This window comes from Pundamilia nyererei, unplaced genomic scaffold, assembly GCF_000239375.1.
Source record: "Pundamilia nyererei isolate P.nyererei 1_Seehausen unplaced genomic scaffold, PunNye1.0 scaffold00026, whole genome shotgun sequence".
Taxonomy (NCBI): Eukaryota; Metazoa; Chordata; class Actinopteri; order Cichliformes; family Cichlidae; genus Pundamilia; species Pundamilia nyererei.
The window spans coordinates 58,082-74,151 of record NW_005187427.1 but is presented as its reverse complement, the minus strand read 5'-3'; the positions used below and the strand labels follow the sequence as shown (position 1 = coordinate 74,151).

Below are 16,070 nucleotides of genomic sequence, written 5' to 3'. Positions count from 1 at the left end.
AAAAAAAAAAATTTAAAATGCGGTGTTTGAATGAAGAGTTTATGGCTATTATAATTTTTTCTAGTAAGTTCTCACAGTTATTGCTTTGATTGTCCTCTAACTGACTAAGTTATATGTAACTAGTAGACAGTAGTAGCCTTTGAATAGCATGAGTTTTTAGTGACTTGAAGTCAGACAGGAGACCACACTAACAATGACGTAGTAGCTCATTTGGCTTATGAACCATCACTGTTCATAGGTTACTGCCTGTAAAACTAAAATGTGACCTTGAACACAGCTGGTGTGAATTTAAACAAACTTGGACACACGTTTGGTTAAATTCTTTCCAATACAAGGAGGAGGAGTGATTCTTATAGCCATGCCAGGTCATTGATCATTCACCCAGATAAGTCCATTTAAAAATTTTATTTAAAAAAGCCAGCAAAAAACATGCTTTTGTGAAACACAATTAGAAAAATAAAGAGTGTGATTAACATTTTCCCGTAACTCCTAAAATACAAACAAAACATTTGACTGGCCAATGTTACACTTTGTCATTTAGAATTTGCTCAGTTTTGGATGTTCTGTGAGCAGCTTTTGCCTTTCAGACTACTCTAAAACTGGTAAATTAGTTACCAGAAATATCCCTTTGGTCGGCTGGTTGAAAAGTAGATTAGAACATGTAGGGAAGAGAAATGAACCCCTCTCTTTCAAGAAGCGGGCTAGAAGCAGATTTTTCAGAAACATCCAAGACATTAGATTAATGCACCACAAACTGAAACCCTTAAAAAAACATTTGAATAAAGAAAAACTGCCATACTGTTTTGTATAATCTATCATAATTCCCATAATATTGGTACCCATTGGGCAAACAATTGTGATCAATAATATTGTGGTGCCGCTTTCATACAAACACGCTTTTTTCAACATGTTTCCTTTTTCTCTTATTTTTAAAATAATTATTAATTATATTGTGTTCTTTTTCTACATGATTACTTGTTTTCTGAAAGAAATAATCCCTTTATGAGTAGTTCTTTAATGGTCCCTTTGTATCTTTATATGGACTTACTGGGGAAAAACAAACAAACTATTATCTCCTCTCATTTTTTTCTCAAATTGCAAAATTATCAAATACATGTGGTAAAAGGTAACATGCACAATGAATAACCAAAACTTCACTTATTTCTCTCTTTGTTATTATACTAAAAGCTGTCAAAAACGACGCTTAGCGGTGTGATGGGGACCACGTGTGTTGCGGGTACTTACATCAAGTTCTGCTTTTGATTCACCCAATCTCCCGAGGTCTGCACAATCCACAAGGAAGACAATGCCATTGATGGCAGGGAGGTAGTTTTTCCACACCCTGCGGGCTGAGTGAACAAACAAAATTAAAAAAAAAAAAAAAAATCTTATTTGTCAACTTCTCTTCTGTTTTAACCTTGGGCTAACCAGACTGAAAACTGAAGTACATTAGCCATACAAATGAATATTGTTGTTTCCTTAAAAACAAAATGCAATCAGTAAAATACAAAAACTATCAGAACACACACACACCTTGTGCGTGGCCTCCAAGGTCAAAGGTGGTGAAAGTCATACCAGCAATCGTCAGCTCTTCTGAGGCTGGAGGGGAGGAAATGAATTAGTCAAGCAAAGATACTGAAAAAACATCAGTTTAATGCAATTCCATATGGAATATCCAAGCGCATGTTACACATAGGTACGTTACATTTATGATATTACATCCAATCAACAGCATCTGCTTTAAAAGTGTCTGTTAACAATAAAACAGATATGTCTGTAAAAGCTGCCTCCATTTCTTTGTATTGATAGTCTTTTGACACATAACCGAATGAGCATGTGTGAACGTGCATGCATGTGACAGAGTAAGCACCAACTCACTTGGGTGTAAAGTTGGCACATGCTGTCCCAATCTGTCATCTTTGAGCATGTGCAGTAGCGTCGTTTTGCCAGCATTGTCCAGGCCAAGAAATACTAACTTGCCGGATTTCTTATACAGTCCTGAAAGAAAGCCAAAAGTATTTCAGAACACAAGCCTGTACGCTACTACTCTTTTTTTTTTTTTAAGTTACTGAATCACATTATATATTTTTTTAATCTTTAAAGAAAATCAGTGACACTAAACAAAGGCTGTCAAGCTCAGACCTGTTCTTAGAACTACAGGGGATATTTAATCCACATAAGTTTATATAAATCAGAACACCATTTTGGTTTTCTCAAATTCACACAATGATTATTTAAAAAGAAGTAGTTAGTTTCTAATTTGATGGACTGATTTGACTATTTTTCTTTCTTCTTCTTCTTTTTTTTTTTACATTTATTTAAAAAAAAAAAAAAAAACTTTTCTCAAAACATAAAAGGTGCAAAGTTATGCCACTCCTTGATCAACTTTCCTAACAAGATTACAAGCCTTTGTGTTTACAACTCTGAGTCAGCATAGTGATACCTGGTGGATTTATAACATTTCTGAGTCAGTCAACTGGATGACATCATTACTCACAGCAGCACTATGCGACCTGTCTAACTGGGAGAACAGGAACGCCTGTTTCATATAAGCAGTTCAAACACAGAAACTAGAACAGCACACCCTGGGGAAAAGAGCTGCTGGTATACATTTCAAATGGACACTCAGAGAGAGAAAGAAAGGAGGGGGGAAAAAAGAAGGATGGAAAATTCTGTCATGTTTCTGAGAGATGTATCCTTTATGAGGCTTTCATGTTTCCGCAGCATGTGGACATCACTGAAAGCTTTAAGCTGAGCGACTTTCAGGGAGCAAAATGGCAATGCCATAACCCATAGGCTACCGTGTGTTAGAGCTCTAACCAGGAACTAAAGACATACACTGAAGCAATAGAAAGAATTTGAAAAATGATGACCACTCCAAAAAATGGTGATACAATCAAAAGTGTAAGAGTGTAAAAATGGATGTGTTAGAATGTGAAACAAAACAAAGCATTTTCCTGACAAGGGCTGCAGCTGAAAAATATTTTATGAACAACAATAAAATTTTGCAGCGTGGATTAGGAGATAATGAGTGAGGATGTACCAATCCAACTTATTCCATTTCTAATTTGATACCTTACCTTCAGTTATATTTGATATCAGATCTCAACTAAAGCTGTACTACCCACTGTGTCCCTCTTATGTCAACAGGGTCAGGATTGAATAAATGGCCCATTATACCTGATGTCTCCCTAGCAAATGGCGGCAGACGCCAGAGGTGACGTTTAAAACATGCTTTGGTGCATTTTTCCTGATCATGCACCTCTCAATTTTTGTTACCTTGCATGGAGGTGCAGACAGGTTGAAGACATGCATGTGCAATCCTGTCAGTTTTTAACCACCATGGTTCACCGCTCAGAGATATCCATATTACACAGAGGGAGATGCTGCAACAGCCTGGAAAGATCAGACTTTCTGTGTGAAACTTTGGAAAGGTTTTGCCTGAGGGACAACACCTATTTGTTTAGGTGGATATTGCAGCGAGTTTCAAGCACTCTCAGCCAGTATATATAGTCCTCACGTCACAGCTGACTTCAGGGCTGGACTGGGACAAAAAATCGGCCCGGGCATTTTGACTGGTTACCGGTCTTCCATGGTATTATAGTAAAAACTATAAAGCTTTTGAATGAAAATAAACGCTGTTGTGACAGTGATGTACACTGTCCTGTTGGTATATGTATGATTTCTATACATTTTACGTCAGATAAAAACTTTGGTTGTAAGATTCAGATAATTATTTTTTTTAAAAGTGAGACATTTTAAATGAGAATAAGAAAGTATTTCCTTGTGCCCACCTTTCCCTTTTAATGCTCTACCTGGCCCCCTGGCAACACTTTGCTAGACCCGCCCCTGCACAGTTACCAGCTGTCAGCTACTTAGAAAAGGATCCTGATGTTATTTGTCTCTCAGAAACAGTTTATAACTTCCCTTCAACTCATTCATGTCACCTAAAAAGGTAAACCTGTTTCTCCTTCACCTGTTCAGCTTTGATGATTCAGTAAGGACATCTCCTGGTTTCATCTTCATGTTTTCCTCTCACCAGATATCCAAACCGATATCATGACCAGTAGCTTTTACAGCTGTGGCTCCAGCAAATATCAGCTGATACTAGAAAGTAATAAGCAGTGATGAGATTCTGAAACCACCCAGGTGAAAGCCTTTCGCTATTTGGCTACACCTAGAAATTCTGTCCATGAAAATTATGAACAGAATCAGGGACAAAGGGCAGCCCTGGTGGATCCCATCACCCACCGGGAATGAGTCCAACTTATTGCCAGTTATGCAGACCAAGAGCTGGTCCAGTGTTCCATGACCAGGATGAAAACCGCATTGTTTCTCCTGTATCCAAGGTTCGACTAACAGATGGACTCTCGTAACACTGATCTGCCAAGCGGCAAGCAGATCAGCGTTAGTCAATACTCAAAAAGTAATTATCACTCCAAGAAGAAAGTAATTAATTTTACTCGTAACATTACTTTCATCTTACTGTAACATAGCTGAAATGCATTGACTCATAATTACCATTTAACAATACAAACAGGGGCTACAGTTTCACACACCAAAACAAATCGCTATCCTAATAAGGTCACACAGATAAAAGATAAGATAAGATAAATTAGTCCCACACGTGGGGAATTTGTTTTGTTACAGCAGAAAGTGGACAGTGCAAAGTTACATAGAAAAATTAGAAAAACACTGGAATAAGATAATGATAATAATATGATCTTTCTCTCAGTGTTTAGGTATGAACACAAAACTGACAACACAAAGCAACGATGAACACCAGCACAAAGACACTTCAAAGCGATCAACACAGTAATTCTATTGTTGAAACGGAGGCTGCAGCCTGTCTGCTCATCAGTTTGTTACCTTTGAAGTTTAGGGTCTGTCTGGCTGGGTTGGGGTCAGCAGTCACTCAGCTTTAACATCACCCTGCGTTCTTGGCTAGCTTAGCGTTAGCATGCTGTCTGACTAGATGCTTGCAAAGAGTCGAAGCTGTGTTAGCAACATAATGCAGGTGTTTATGTCCTAGATGGAGTTTCCAGTTTACCATTGCATTCTCATCCTATTGTGCAATAACAATAAAAGTAATGTCATATCCACAATATAGACTGTGTCACTATTTGCAAGTGCAAGAACCGATAACTGGATCGATAGACAAGCAGACCAACGAGACTAACAGTTCCCAGTAGTCCAAGGAAATGGACAACTGGAAACCGGTTCTTGATTCCCATCCCTAGTTGGTACTCACCTAAAAACTGTAGTACGCTATTGAAACCGCTAGAAATCCACTCCAATAGGAATGACATATCCGGAGCTGTTGAATCCTGAAAAACAACCCCACCCCCACAAAAAAGAGGATTCAAAACAAAGGCAAGAACAAATTAATTCACAGAGAAGGGTATTTTTCCCCCTTTGGACTGATAAGTGCTGTAAAGTGAAGCAAAATTCAGCCCTCCCTTTTATTTTCCTTCTGCATAAAGAAGATTTCAGTGGCCCTGGAAGAGAATTTTGTGTGTGTGTGTGTGTGTGTGTGTTCTTTTTGGGGGGATAAATATATGGTACTCAGATTTGAAATTTAAACTACACTTTCTAGAACCTTTTGTAATTGTGTCTTACCTTAATTTAATTTCTGCACCAAAGTAAATTATTTCTGCTAAGTTAAAGAAAATATCTTATCTGATTCAACAGTACTTTTCAAATTTTATAAGTTGTAAAATTGTGATTTTTTTTTTTTTTTTTTTTTTTTTTTTTTTTAAATAGGGCAAAAACCAACTTGCCAAAGTATCTGAAAATACTAAGTGATAAACACAATTAAAGGGTAACACATAACTTAAGAACTAAATATGCCAGTTGCATCAACCTATCACACAGATACTAGCAACTGCTGATAAGAACAGCGAGTGCCTTTCTACAGCCAATGAGTATCTTGTTCCAGAAGGACAGGAGATTCAGAACCCTGATCACATAACAGTTTCTTGACAGACAACATGAGCTCTAATCTGAAAATTATGCCATCTAAGACGTTTAAATGGGGGTAGCCTAATTGTTTGTCCAATTAAAAAAAAAACCCCAAAATAAACAGACTCAGATAACTACTACAAGTATGAAATCAATAGCAGTTTCTGTTGTGTAACAGATGTTTTTTTTTCTTCTTTTTTTCTGGGTAAGACACATTTTTACAGTCTTCATTTTTTATTTCTACTTCATATAAGCTTCTTTGTCTCCCATTTAAGTGACCCAATCAAATATGTGAGAGCTATGCTTATGACGTTCAATAAAAGGGAGGACAGAAAAAGCAAACATCCCCTCTCCAATAAGAAGTTTTTGCACTCCATTTCCAACTTCATCTCATTTTTCAATCCTCTGCACACTGATCACAGCAAGGTAAGCTGGTACAGACCTCTGGCCCCAATTACGTAACATGAAAACAACTCCAGGGCTAAAGTATAAGGCTGACAAAGGTCAAGATCATGCAAATACAGCTGAACTACACGTCAGCTGGTGCCACACTTTGGACCGATATGCTCCCATGCCTGCCTCAGTGACTGTAAAATATTCGGCAAGCAAAAGATGCATGTGGCCATAAAAAGCTTGCCTGAAGGCTGCTGCCTTACTCTGTTTCAACTGGATTTGGCGGTGTCGTTTACAAGATGTGCAAACTGATCATCAAGCATGACCAATTGCTACTACTAGGGTCTGAAATGAAAAGCCAAATGCCAACAGATCTTCTGTTTGGTCGCTAAATCTCAGAAGACTTTCTGACACACTGACGGGTAAATATATGCCCTAAAAAATACACATGAACAACTTTAAAAGACTATGCTGAGGCTCTACTACATTTTGCTGTTGTTGACTTGCTCTGTCATTTGCCGTCTGTCTCAGAGTCCAATGAACAATGACAATATTCTAACAAGAGAACAAGAGCTCACCCAAACCAAACGGTAGCCCTAAGAAAGACACAGACACTATCAAAATAAAGGGAAAATAGGAATGGGTCTTTAGAGTAAAGAAATAAAAATGTAATGCAAACATGAAGGTGAATTACTCTGATCAAATTGATTATCCATGAAGAAGGTTTCCGAACCATTACAGCCTTCTTTTTCCTCATAAAGGGCCTCTAGGACGAATGGTCCCCACTTAAGATGTCAACGTTACCTGTGTTATCTTAACAGAAGTTTATGAATTTTCCTGACCATCTAACAGACAACAAGTTTCCTTAAAAGAACACCCCCTAAGAAACAACTTCTTAAAAATCCATTCTCATGTCATACGATTGAGGAAAAGGCAAAAACTATTAGGTGGGCCTAGGGCTGTGCGATATGACCAAAATCTCATATCCCGATATAAAACATCTATCGTCCGATAACGATATAAATCACAAAAATGTAACATTTTCTGTAAATTCTGTGAATCTCAGGTAGCTGAAGTGTTTCCAGCTGGGCGTCATATATCTGGAGTCGAGTGTTTTACCGATGCATGAAACTACACATTTTTAGACATAGGTTGTAACAGCCGCCGTTTTCTTTGCAGCATGCTGCAGGGAAAAGCCTGTTCTAACGTTTGAGTCTAAGGTTTATTTTTTAGCACCTGACGGCTCTTTTTTTGGTTCTCATTGGTAAATACTCTGCATACTATTTTACGTGATTCAGTTTATTTTGAAAAGTCTCAACAGGATCTTGAGCTTTTATTGAGAAAGGTTTATGTGGAAAATAAACAAACGGACGCGATGGTTTTACCATCTTTGTTGCTAATGACAATGCATAAAAACAGGCGCTTGTCCGTCCATAGTGTGGTTATATTAAATATAAGAGAAAGAGAGAACTTTAAGAAATGAATTTAGCCACTACAGTGACCATCAAAAACGATGAAAAAAATATTGCCATAAACAGTTTATTTTGCAACACCACGAAACAAATGATAGCGTAAAATGAAACGATAGACGTTTTTATATCGTCATCCGATATATATCCTTATATCGAACAGCCCTAGGTGGGCCCCAAACTTTTCACATACATTAAGTTTTTTTTGTTAGTTTGATTTATTTTTTTTACTTTTAAATATGCTCAGTAAAATTTTGTGCTCAATTGCTCAGTACTTTGAGAAATTATGTTTTGAAATTAGTTGTTACATATATTAAAATAGTTATGCTACAAATGTTCGCTTTTGCAAAGTTATGTGAAACAACAAGGCAATTAATTTCATTGGCCACTATATTTTCTCTATATTTATTTGTCTCCTTTGCCTTGAACCTTTAACTTGTGACAACAAAAAAGATGACTTCGGGAACTCAAACGTGCCATCAAAGAAAAACTCGTTATAACCAAGATGTCTAATATAATTAAATCTGACATTTAAATACACTGCAATAACGCTGAGTCAACATTAAATGGGTAACAGGGGTGTCTTATCAAAAATCGTCACCCATGTAGACCGCTTACCTCAAACACTAACGTGATCTACCTCTTGAATTCCTAGTTCAGCGTGTTAGTAGCAAAGTGCTCATGTCTTAGATAAAGCCTATCAGAGCAGTGTGTTACCAAACTAAGATGGGGCACATTTTCTCCTCTGAGAAGATATGAATTATTATCACATTTAGGTTTCAGGCAGTACCTGTCAACTAACATAACACTGCGAAGACAACGAATGCGGTTTGACTCGGCTGTCAAAATCCCCGGGTTATAGCTGTTATAGCCAGTATCGACGTAGCAGTGAAGTGAGCTAACCTTCAATATGACGGCTAATGTTACAGCAATTGATGGTCTCTGCCAGGTTACACTTCAGCCAAAAAACTACAACGAGGACTGTATTTAAGAATGCCAACAAACCATGCCACGCTTATATATATATATATATTGGTTAGGTATAGTTTGAAAAGAGAAGGCAAGGCCGGCTAACCGGCTAGCAGGAAGCTTCTAGCTACGTGTCATATTCTCTATCACTTAGGCGACGTTGCATCGATGGCTACGTTAGCTAACTAGCAGTTAGCTACAAAAGCGGCTCTTCGACGTGCTAAAACCATGAAATTTGTGCAATACTCCGACTGTTTTTCAACTCTGAAATAAGCACCAATGTTTAAATAAATATGACAACGGGTCAAGTTAAATGTACACCCCACTCCCAGCACCGTAACAGTAAACTTGGTGTAAGAAATGCTAACGTAGCAACATTAGCAGCCGGGAGAAATTGCTAGCCTAGATGTCGAACGTTTACGGGACTCTTTTCAGATATCAAGAACATTAAACAAAAAAAACTTACCCGTTATCTAGGTGTAGATTAATATAACAAGTATGTTCGCTCTAATACTCATGTAAATTGGTCACTTGCTCAAAAAAACCAGAGAGCCTGAAAAATGCCAGGTCCTTCTCTCCTCCTTCGTGTTTTGTTACTGAGCCACGACACTGCAATGGCTGTCCAGCAACTCCCCGAAAACTCTGCCCTGCCGCTTCCTGTTTATGTTTCACAGTCATCTTTCCGGCAGGGGAACTAAAATCTAGCTCCGCTCTGGATTTCTTTTTGTTTCAGAGCCAACATGGACATATTTTGCTCATTTTTTTTAATTAAATAATTTTATCCGTGTATTAACGCGTGTGTGATGGTTTGCTCCAAGTTTTCATATTGTTATAGTCAAATAATCTCGTTAGGCAAGTCCATGTCAGCTCTGATATGACGAGATATACTTTGTTTATCTCATATTTAGAAAATCATTTGTTTAAAGCAGTTCAAATTAATAGTAAAATAATAATAAGAAAGAAAGAAATGGAAAACTATACTAATAAAATCTTGCACTCCATTCAGGAGGTGCAGAAGATAGTCCTCCTGGGAACTGGTCACGTTCTGAGGAGGACTTTATCCATCAAGTGAATCATCACATGATATCTCATAGTAGTTCTAAGTTGAAGGAATAAACTCAATATCATGAGTGAACAGAACAGGATTTTAAGGATGATAAAATATTAATATTAATAAAAATACCCGTCAGATACTTTCTCTACGAGGCAGGTGTATTTTATTATAGAGGGTGATGTGGTATGTAGCTGTACTTATGTCAGCAGAGCTTAATCACTTTGTTAGAGAAGGTGCTTTCTCTCGCGGTCTCTCTACAGTAACCAGTGCGGAGGGTGGTCCGGATTAATCCATGATGGGAACAGTTTGTTCAGTGATCTGCTCTCCAGCTTCAAAAGTGTTAAATTTGTAGCCAGTCACAGTGCCACCCTCCAGCAGACCACTGCGAAGCAATTGTGCTTGCACAACTGAGTAATAGAGAATCTCCATCATGTATCCGCACACACTGAAGGATCTAATTTTTCTTATGAAACAGAGTCTGCTCATTTCATTTTTGTATACAGCTTTTGTGTTGGTCTTTCAGGTCAGACACCCACAACACTAACATCATATCCCAGGATAGACACAGGTCATGTAGGATGTAATTATTTTGCAGATTATTTGAAATGTATAGGACTTGTAGACCATTTTTACATTCAGCAATTCTTATTTCATTTTATATTATAAGCACAAAATGTATAGGCTACATCATATTATGTGCATATGACTAGAAGGATAAAGTCCTGGCAAAAACGAAAAAAGAAAATTAACAAATTATAGTTAACTGACTTATTATTCTTAAAGTTTTGGTGTCACATTTCTGCATTTCTTGACAAAAATGGTCAAACATCTGATTTGGAGTTTGTCCACCAGTTCTTATTAATGTGGAATTTCCCCAGTGATTAAAAACAATAATGTACAAATGTATTCCCTTTGACTTTCTTATCACTTTCAAAACAATGATGCTGGATTTTCCCCAGTTGCATGCAAGGACAAAACAAATAGCTCGGAATTCATAGAAGTTGTAAGGAAACTCAATGTCAAGTCTAAATATTTCCAGTGCTTGACTGTTTAATCAAATGCAAAAAAAGTGAATTAAACTACATTAACCCTATTATAAAGATGAAGCTTATTCCCAACTAACCAAGGTTTATGTGTGGTTGTTTTTCCATACAGTTATGTCCAAAAGAATTCACCTGGGGACAAACTATAGCATATTCTTTTAGTGCTTTAACTTAGATTAGAGGATTCCACCATACGTTGGAAAAAGTACCGCAGGTTGTATTTCACGTGCAATTAAATGAGCAGCTTCTCAAAAAATGCACAGTGATTGTCCATGAACTCGATGATGTTTCTAGTACACTGGAAAATCCTGTGCACCGGAGGAAATGCCACGTGTAAATACTGCGCATGCCCGACAGTTTCTACGTTGATCCTGCTGGGTGATCCCAGCTTCCGGTGAAAGGGGAGAAGTGTCTGACACGATTACTCTGACCAGGCCCATCGTTACTCACCCGTAGATAGCCGAATGGGTTTTTTGATAATGGCGATGGGCTTGTAATCGTCAACAAGTCACCTAATCAACTTTTTTTTTTGAGATAATAGGAGACGTCGCCGCAGACGACGCTTTGAGCAGGCTACGCGCCGTCAGAGCTACAGGTTTAAACGTTACCCGCGACTGTCAGCCAGCCAGCTAGTTAGCCAGCTAAAGTCGTAGCTAGCTTTTCGCCAACCAAGCACCTCTAAATTAAATCCTGGTGTCTGTTTCAAGATGTCAACTGCGGGGTTCAATTCTCAGAATGGGACTGGGACAGGGCAGACATACGCAAATGGTGAGTAACCTTTATTAAATATATTTACTTCAAGGCGAAGTAGCTAACCGCTAACTGGCTTTTCGGTAGTCACAAACGAGCACTAGCGGCACTTCTTGGATCTTGTGTCTGATGCTAGTTGTTAGCTAACTGACTTGCTTAGTAACACTGTAACGATAGGTAGCTAAGTCAGGTGTAGAGCCTGTCAGGTGTAGAGCTGAGGTTAATCTTGATCTATGCTACCTTGATGACTTAACGTGACCAAAATAGTTTCTTTCTTTAAGTTACGCTATACATACACATTTAGTTAGTGTTTGAATGTTTGCTACTTTTCCTTTGTTGAGGTGGCAGCCCAACAGGTTGATTATAGGACTCATCAGGCACCATAAAATTATAGAGACAGGTGTTCAATTGTCCGACCTTTCTCCACACAACATAATATAATATACGTAGATATAATGCGAGCTCGTTGATAACTTGAAAAGTAATTGTTTTTTTCCTTTCATGCTGCTGGATTTGTCTGAACCTTTTTTCCCTTCTTTCTTTTTTTCTTTTTTTTTTTTTAAAACTCCCGATGTAGTTTTAGTGGCAGTGAATAAATACATTTGCTTGTTTACTCGTTCTTTCACGGTTGTGCAATACGGATTTTCAGCTGGCTTAAAAGCTCTGGCTTGTCTGCGTCCTGCGTTTTTCTGTACATGTGGCACGTTGGGGACCATCCAAATATAAAGCAAAGCGTTCCCCAGCCTGAAACAGATAAATGTCTTAATTTCAGGTTATTCATATCTTTTTATGGTTTTCCAGTGGAGCACTGATATTTCACAATCAAATTAGTCTGCACTTGAAATAACTTTCTTGTTCTGTGCAGACAACAGCATCCCTAGGTCATAATACCTCAGCTCCAATTCAAAAGTTGTAAATGAGTACACGTGATCTTGGTCATTTTAATATAGCATTGTTTTTTTTCCTTTTTCTTTTTTCTAATTGCAGTTCAGTTAAAAATACAGCAGTGGAAAATAAACAATGCCAATTACCAACAAGAAAAAAACCCATCAAGCACATCAATAAAGCTGGGTGGCATGACTTGAATAATATTTGTTATCCTGGGTTATCTTTATGCGAATGAAATGTTAATGTGTGAATATGGATCTTTGTGTAAAATGTTTAGATATATCAGGTGTAATTCCCATCACTTATGAATGGACAGAAATGTCATATTATAATGCTAAGCTTCGTGTATAAAGACTAAAGGCAGTTATAAGGAAACTGTCCATTACAAGCCCCTGCATATGCTCATAGGTGAGGGTGTGGTTTTTGTGTGTGTGTGTGTGTGTGTTTTGTTGTTGTTTTTTTTTTGTTGTTTTTTTTCTTGACTGATTTATATTTTATTCGGTATCATTATCATATACCCAGTTATTGTTAAAGCCAGAAGTTGCAGTGGACTAGACTCAAAAGGCTTTCCTGACTGCCTTACTAGTATTCAAGTTAAAGCTGACAGTCTGCGCTGTCTCTGTATCTTTGGTTCATTTTCTTGTCTTGAGTATTAGTATTTCTGGCAGCACAGGGTTGAACTTCTGAAGACAATTTAGTAATAATTTCATTACAGCACTTACCCATGGGCCATTCTCCCATTTAAACTGAAATTATTAGTTTTGTGTTTGGAGTTAAACAGCGCCAGTACATTAACAGCCTCACTATTTGAACTTGCTGTCATAAAGTGGTCTTTAGAGCTGCTTTCATTATCTTAATCATTGTAATGCATATTTACACCCTCAAGTCTAGATTCACATGGGTTGTATTTTCCTACTCTGTTAGTGAAGTTTTTCTTGTTTTACCATTAGATGCTTTTTGTTTTTTTACTGGAGTGAAAGGTCTGATATCACACTCTGCACTTTTATGATTTCTGACTTTCTTAGAATTTCCCTGCTCTTAGAAAGGGCATAGATTACTGGATTATGTTCCGTCATCTATCTTTGCATGTTGAGAAAAGTTTTCTAATCCCTTTTCACTCTGCTGACTTAGCTCTGCTGTCAGTTATAAAATAAAGGAATAAATGCATAGTAGTGAAACTGCTTGCATTACATAATCGTTTAGGCCACAAATGGCATCACATTGATGCTGCAAATTAAAGTGTGCTGATTAGATCATTCTTGGTAGTTTTTGTCCTGCTTTCCTTCCTTCTTCCTTATAACTATTTAGAATTTGACATCTGTTTCCTGTTCATAACAAGATCTTACATCGCCTATCGTTATTAATGTTTGACACTCTTGAAACTGAGATGTTTGTGTTACATTTTTAGCCTAGTATCTGCACAGTAAACACAGCATTTTAATGGTGCACAGGTGTCAGCTTTTATCACTGCTGTGTTCAGTAAGTAAGCCTGAAACCCACTGTCACTGAGGGAAAATCACAACAAATTAAATCCAAGTAAAGAGATTACTCCTCTGGGCTGTCGGCTCATTGGTCATTTGATGCATCCGTGTAGTTTTCACTGCCAGCACTGTGCCATCTGTTTTTCATATAAAAACATTTAAAGCAAGTGGATTGCCTTAATTAAAATGCACTTGAATCACAAACAATAGCCCCTAGCTTGAAATCTATAACATTGCTGGTTGCATCTTTCTGTAACGCTAAAGGCTTTACTGCTTTTGAACCTAAGGCTAAATTTCAGATATAACTCTTATCCTACATGACAATACTGTTATTTAAAGAGCTGCAGCCATTGTGAAATGTTGGCGAGTAGTCAGGCAGATCTTTTCCCCTAAACAAAGGGATTGAAATAAGAGTTTTTATAAAAAATAAAATTGACATAAAATTAACCAGAGAATGAAATGATTTTCATGTCTGATTTTAATTACTCAAAGAGGAAACTGTGAGAAAAATGTATTAACATGTCTGTATTTATCCTCCTCTGGTCTCCAGGTCCATCACAGAATCCTGTTGCCCTCCAGCAGCTACCAGGGGTTAGTTATGGGATGACTAATCAACCACCATACAATCCAGTGCAGGCTAAAGCTCCTGCACCCCCTGGCCCTGGACTTTACCCAGCTGGGCTATACCAGCCTATTCCCCCAGTTAGCTCATATCAGCCAGGCCCACCACCCACCTCCTACCCATCTTCTGCAGGCCAGCCACTGTTGCCCAGGCCTCCAATGGGAGGTCATCCATCGCATACCCCTCCTCAGTCTGCCAGCCCCAGTCCTGGTCCTAGGATGCCAATGCCTCCTGCACAGGCAACACCACCTCCTCCTTCTGTGTCTTCTAGTAGCTACTACCCCAACCCTCAGCAGCCCATGACTCCAGCATGGCAGTACAACACACCTACACCACCACTGGGGCCAGCAACCTCCATTAGTGCGCCTCCAATGGGCCCTGTGGCAAATCATGTGAATCCAGCTGCAACCTTAGCAGGGCCATCACTGCCATCATCAGCATCTTACAGCTCAGCAGCACCACTACCACCACCTCCCAACATGTCTTACAGCACTACCCAACCCCCGGGCCCAGGAATGCCTCCCACCTCTCTGCACGGCTATACACAGCCAGGTAAGTACATCAAGGCATATAACAAAGAGATACTCAGTGTTTCCCCACACATAGACTTTACGTGGCTGGGAAACCTGGACAAACTGACAGAGACATAATTTTTTCTTGCAAATTATTTCACAGTGTTGTTTTCATCCAAAACAACATTATGATTAATATATAAATTGACAATCCCATCAGTCTTATTTCGAATGTTCAGGTGCTATTGACCTATAGTCCTTTGCGTCCAGTTTTTCCATGTTTTCCTACAAGTGAGTTGGTTAACTTGCTCTTGTCTCTTGTGCCTTTTATACTTGAGCCGTCTTGAGCCTCTTGCCCTATAGTCCTTGCTCTGGTGTGGAAATCTGCTGGTAGAGTGCCACTCTAACCAGCTGCCACAAGTGGAAAGCTAAACTCATAAGGATAAAGAGCATAACAAGGCCTTTCTCCACCTATAGCTGGAGTCTGTCCTTACGATGGAACTAATTGTTACTGTTATTTCATGTAACCAAATACATATGGTATTATTTGTTATGTTATTGGAAAGGGCATATACAGTGGTGTGAAAAAGTGTTTGCACTCTTCCTGATTTCCTGTTCTTTTGTATGTTTGTCACACTTTCATGTAAAGGTAACACAAGTAAACATAAAATGCACTTATTAAATGAAGGTGTTTGTTATTAAAAAGAGTAAAAAAAAAAAAAAAAGTAAAGCGATTACCCCTTACACCTAATAACTGGTTGGGCCACCCTTAGTAGCAAAAACTGCAATCAAGTGTTTGCAATAACTGTCAGTTAGTCCTTTAAAGTGCTGTGAAAGAATTTTGGCCGCTTGTTCTTACAGAATTGTTGTAATTCGGGGTGATCATGGCTCAAGAGTTTGGAGTTCGCCTTGTAATCAGAAGGTTGCC

The 16,070-nt window shown here is 38.3% G+C and overlaps 2 protein-coding genes across 4 annotated transcripts in view; one reads left to right on the top strand and one right to left on the bottom strand.

Moving 5' to 3' along the window:
- sar1b (secretion associated, Ras related GTPase 1B) overlaps positions 1–9,455 on the bottom strand; it is a 13,510-nt gene extending 4,055 nt beyond the window's left edge. Inside the window, exons 1-5 of the mRNA XM_005727706.1 lie at positions 9,259–9,455; positions 5,252–5,327; positions 1,879–1,998; positions 1,534–1,599; positions 1,246–1,349 (exon numbers count right to left, since the gene is read on the bottom strand). Coding sequence (XP_005727763.1) covers positions 1,246–1,349; positions 1,534–1,599; positions 1,879–1,998; positions 5,252–5,309 — 348 coding nt within the window. The 5' untranslated portion in view covers positions 5,310–5,327; positions 9,259–9,455. The remainder of the gene's footprint in view (positions 1–1,245; positions 1,350–1,533; positions 1,600–1,878; positions 1,999–5,251; positions 5,328–9,258) is intronic.
- Positions 9,456–11,258: 1,803 nt separating this feature from the next.
- sec24a (SEC24 homolog A, COPII coat complex component) overlaps positions 11,259–16,070 on the top strand; it is a 32,642-nt gene continuing 27,830 nt past the window's right edge. For all 3 annotated transcript variants that reach the window (XM_005727705.1, XM_005727704.1, XM_005727703.1), the window contains exons 1-2: positions 11,259–11,657; positions 14,559–15,182. In XM_005727705.1, coding sequence (XP_005727762.1) covers positions 11,597–11,657; positions 14,559–15,182 — 685 coding nt within the window. In that variant the 5' untranslated portion in view covers positions 11,259–11,596. The remainder of the gene's footprint in view (positions 11,658–14,558; positions 15,183–16,070) is intronic.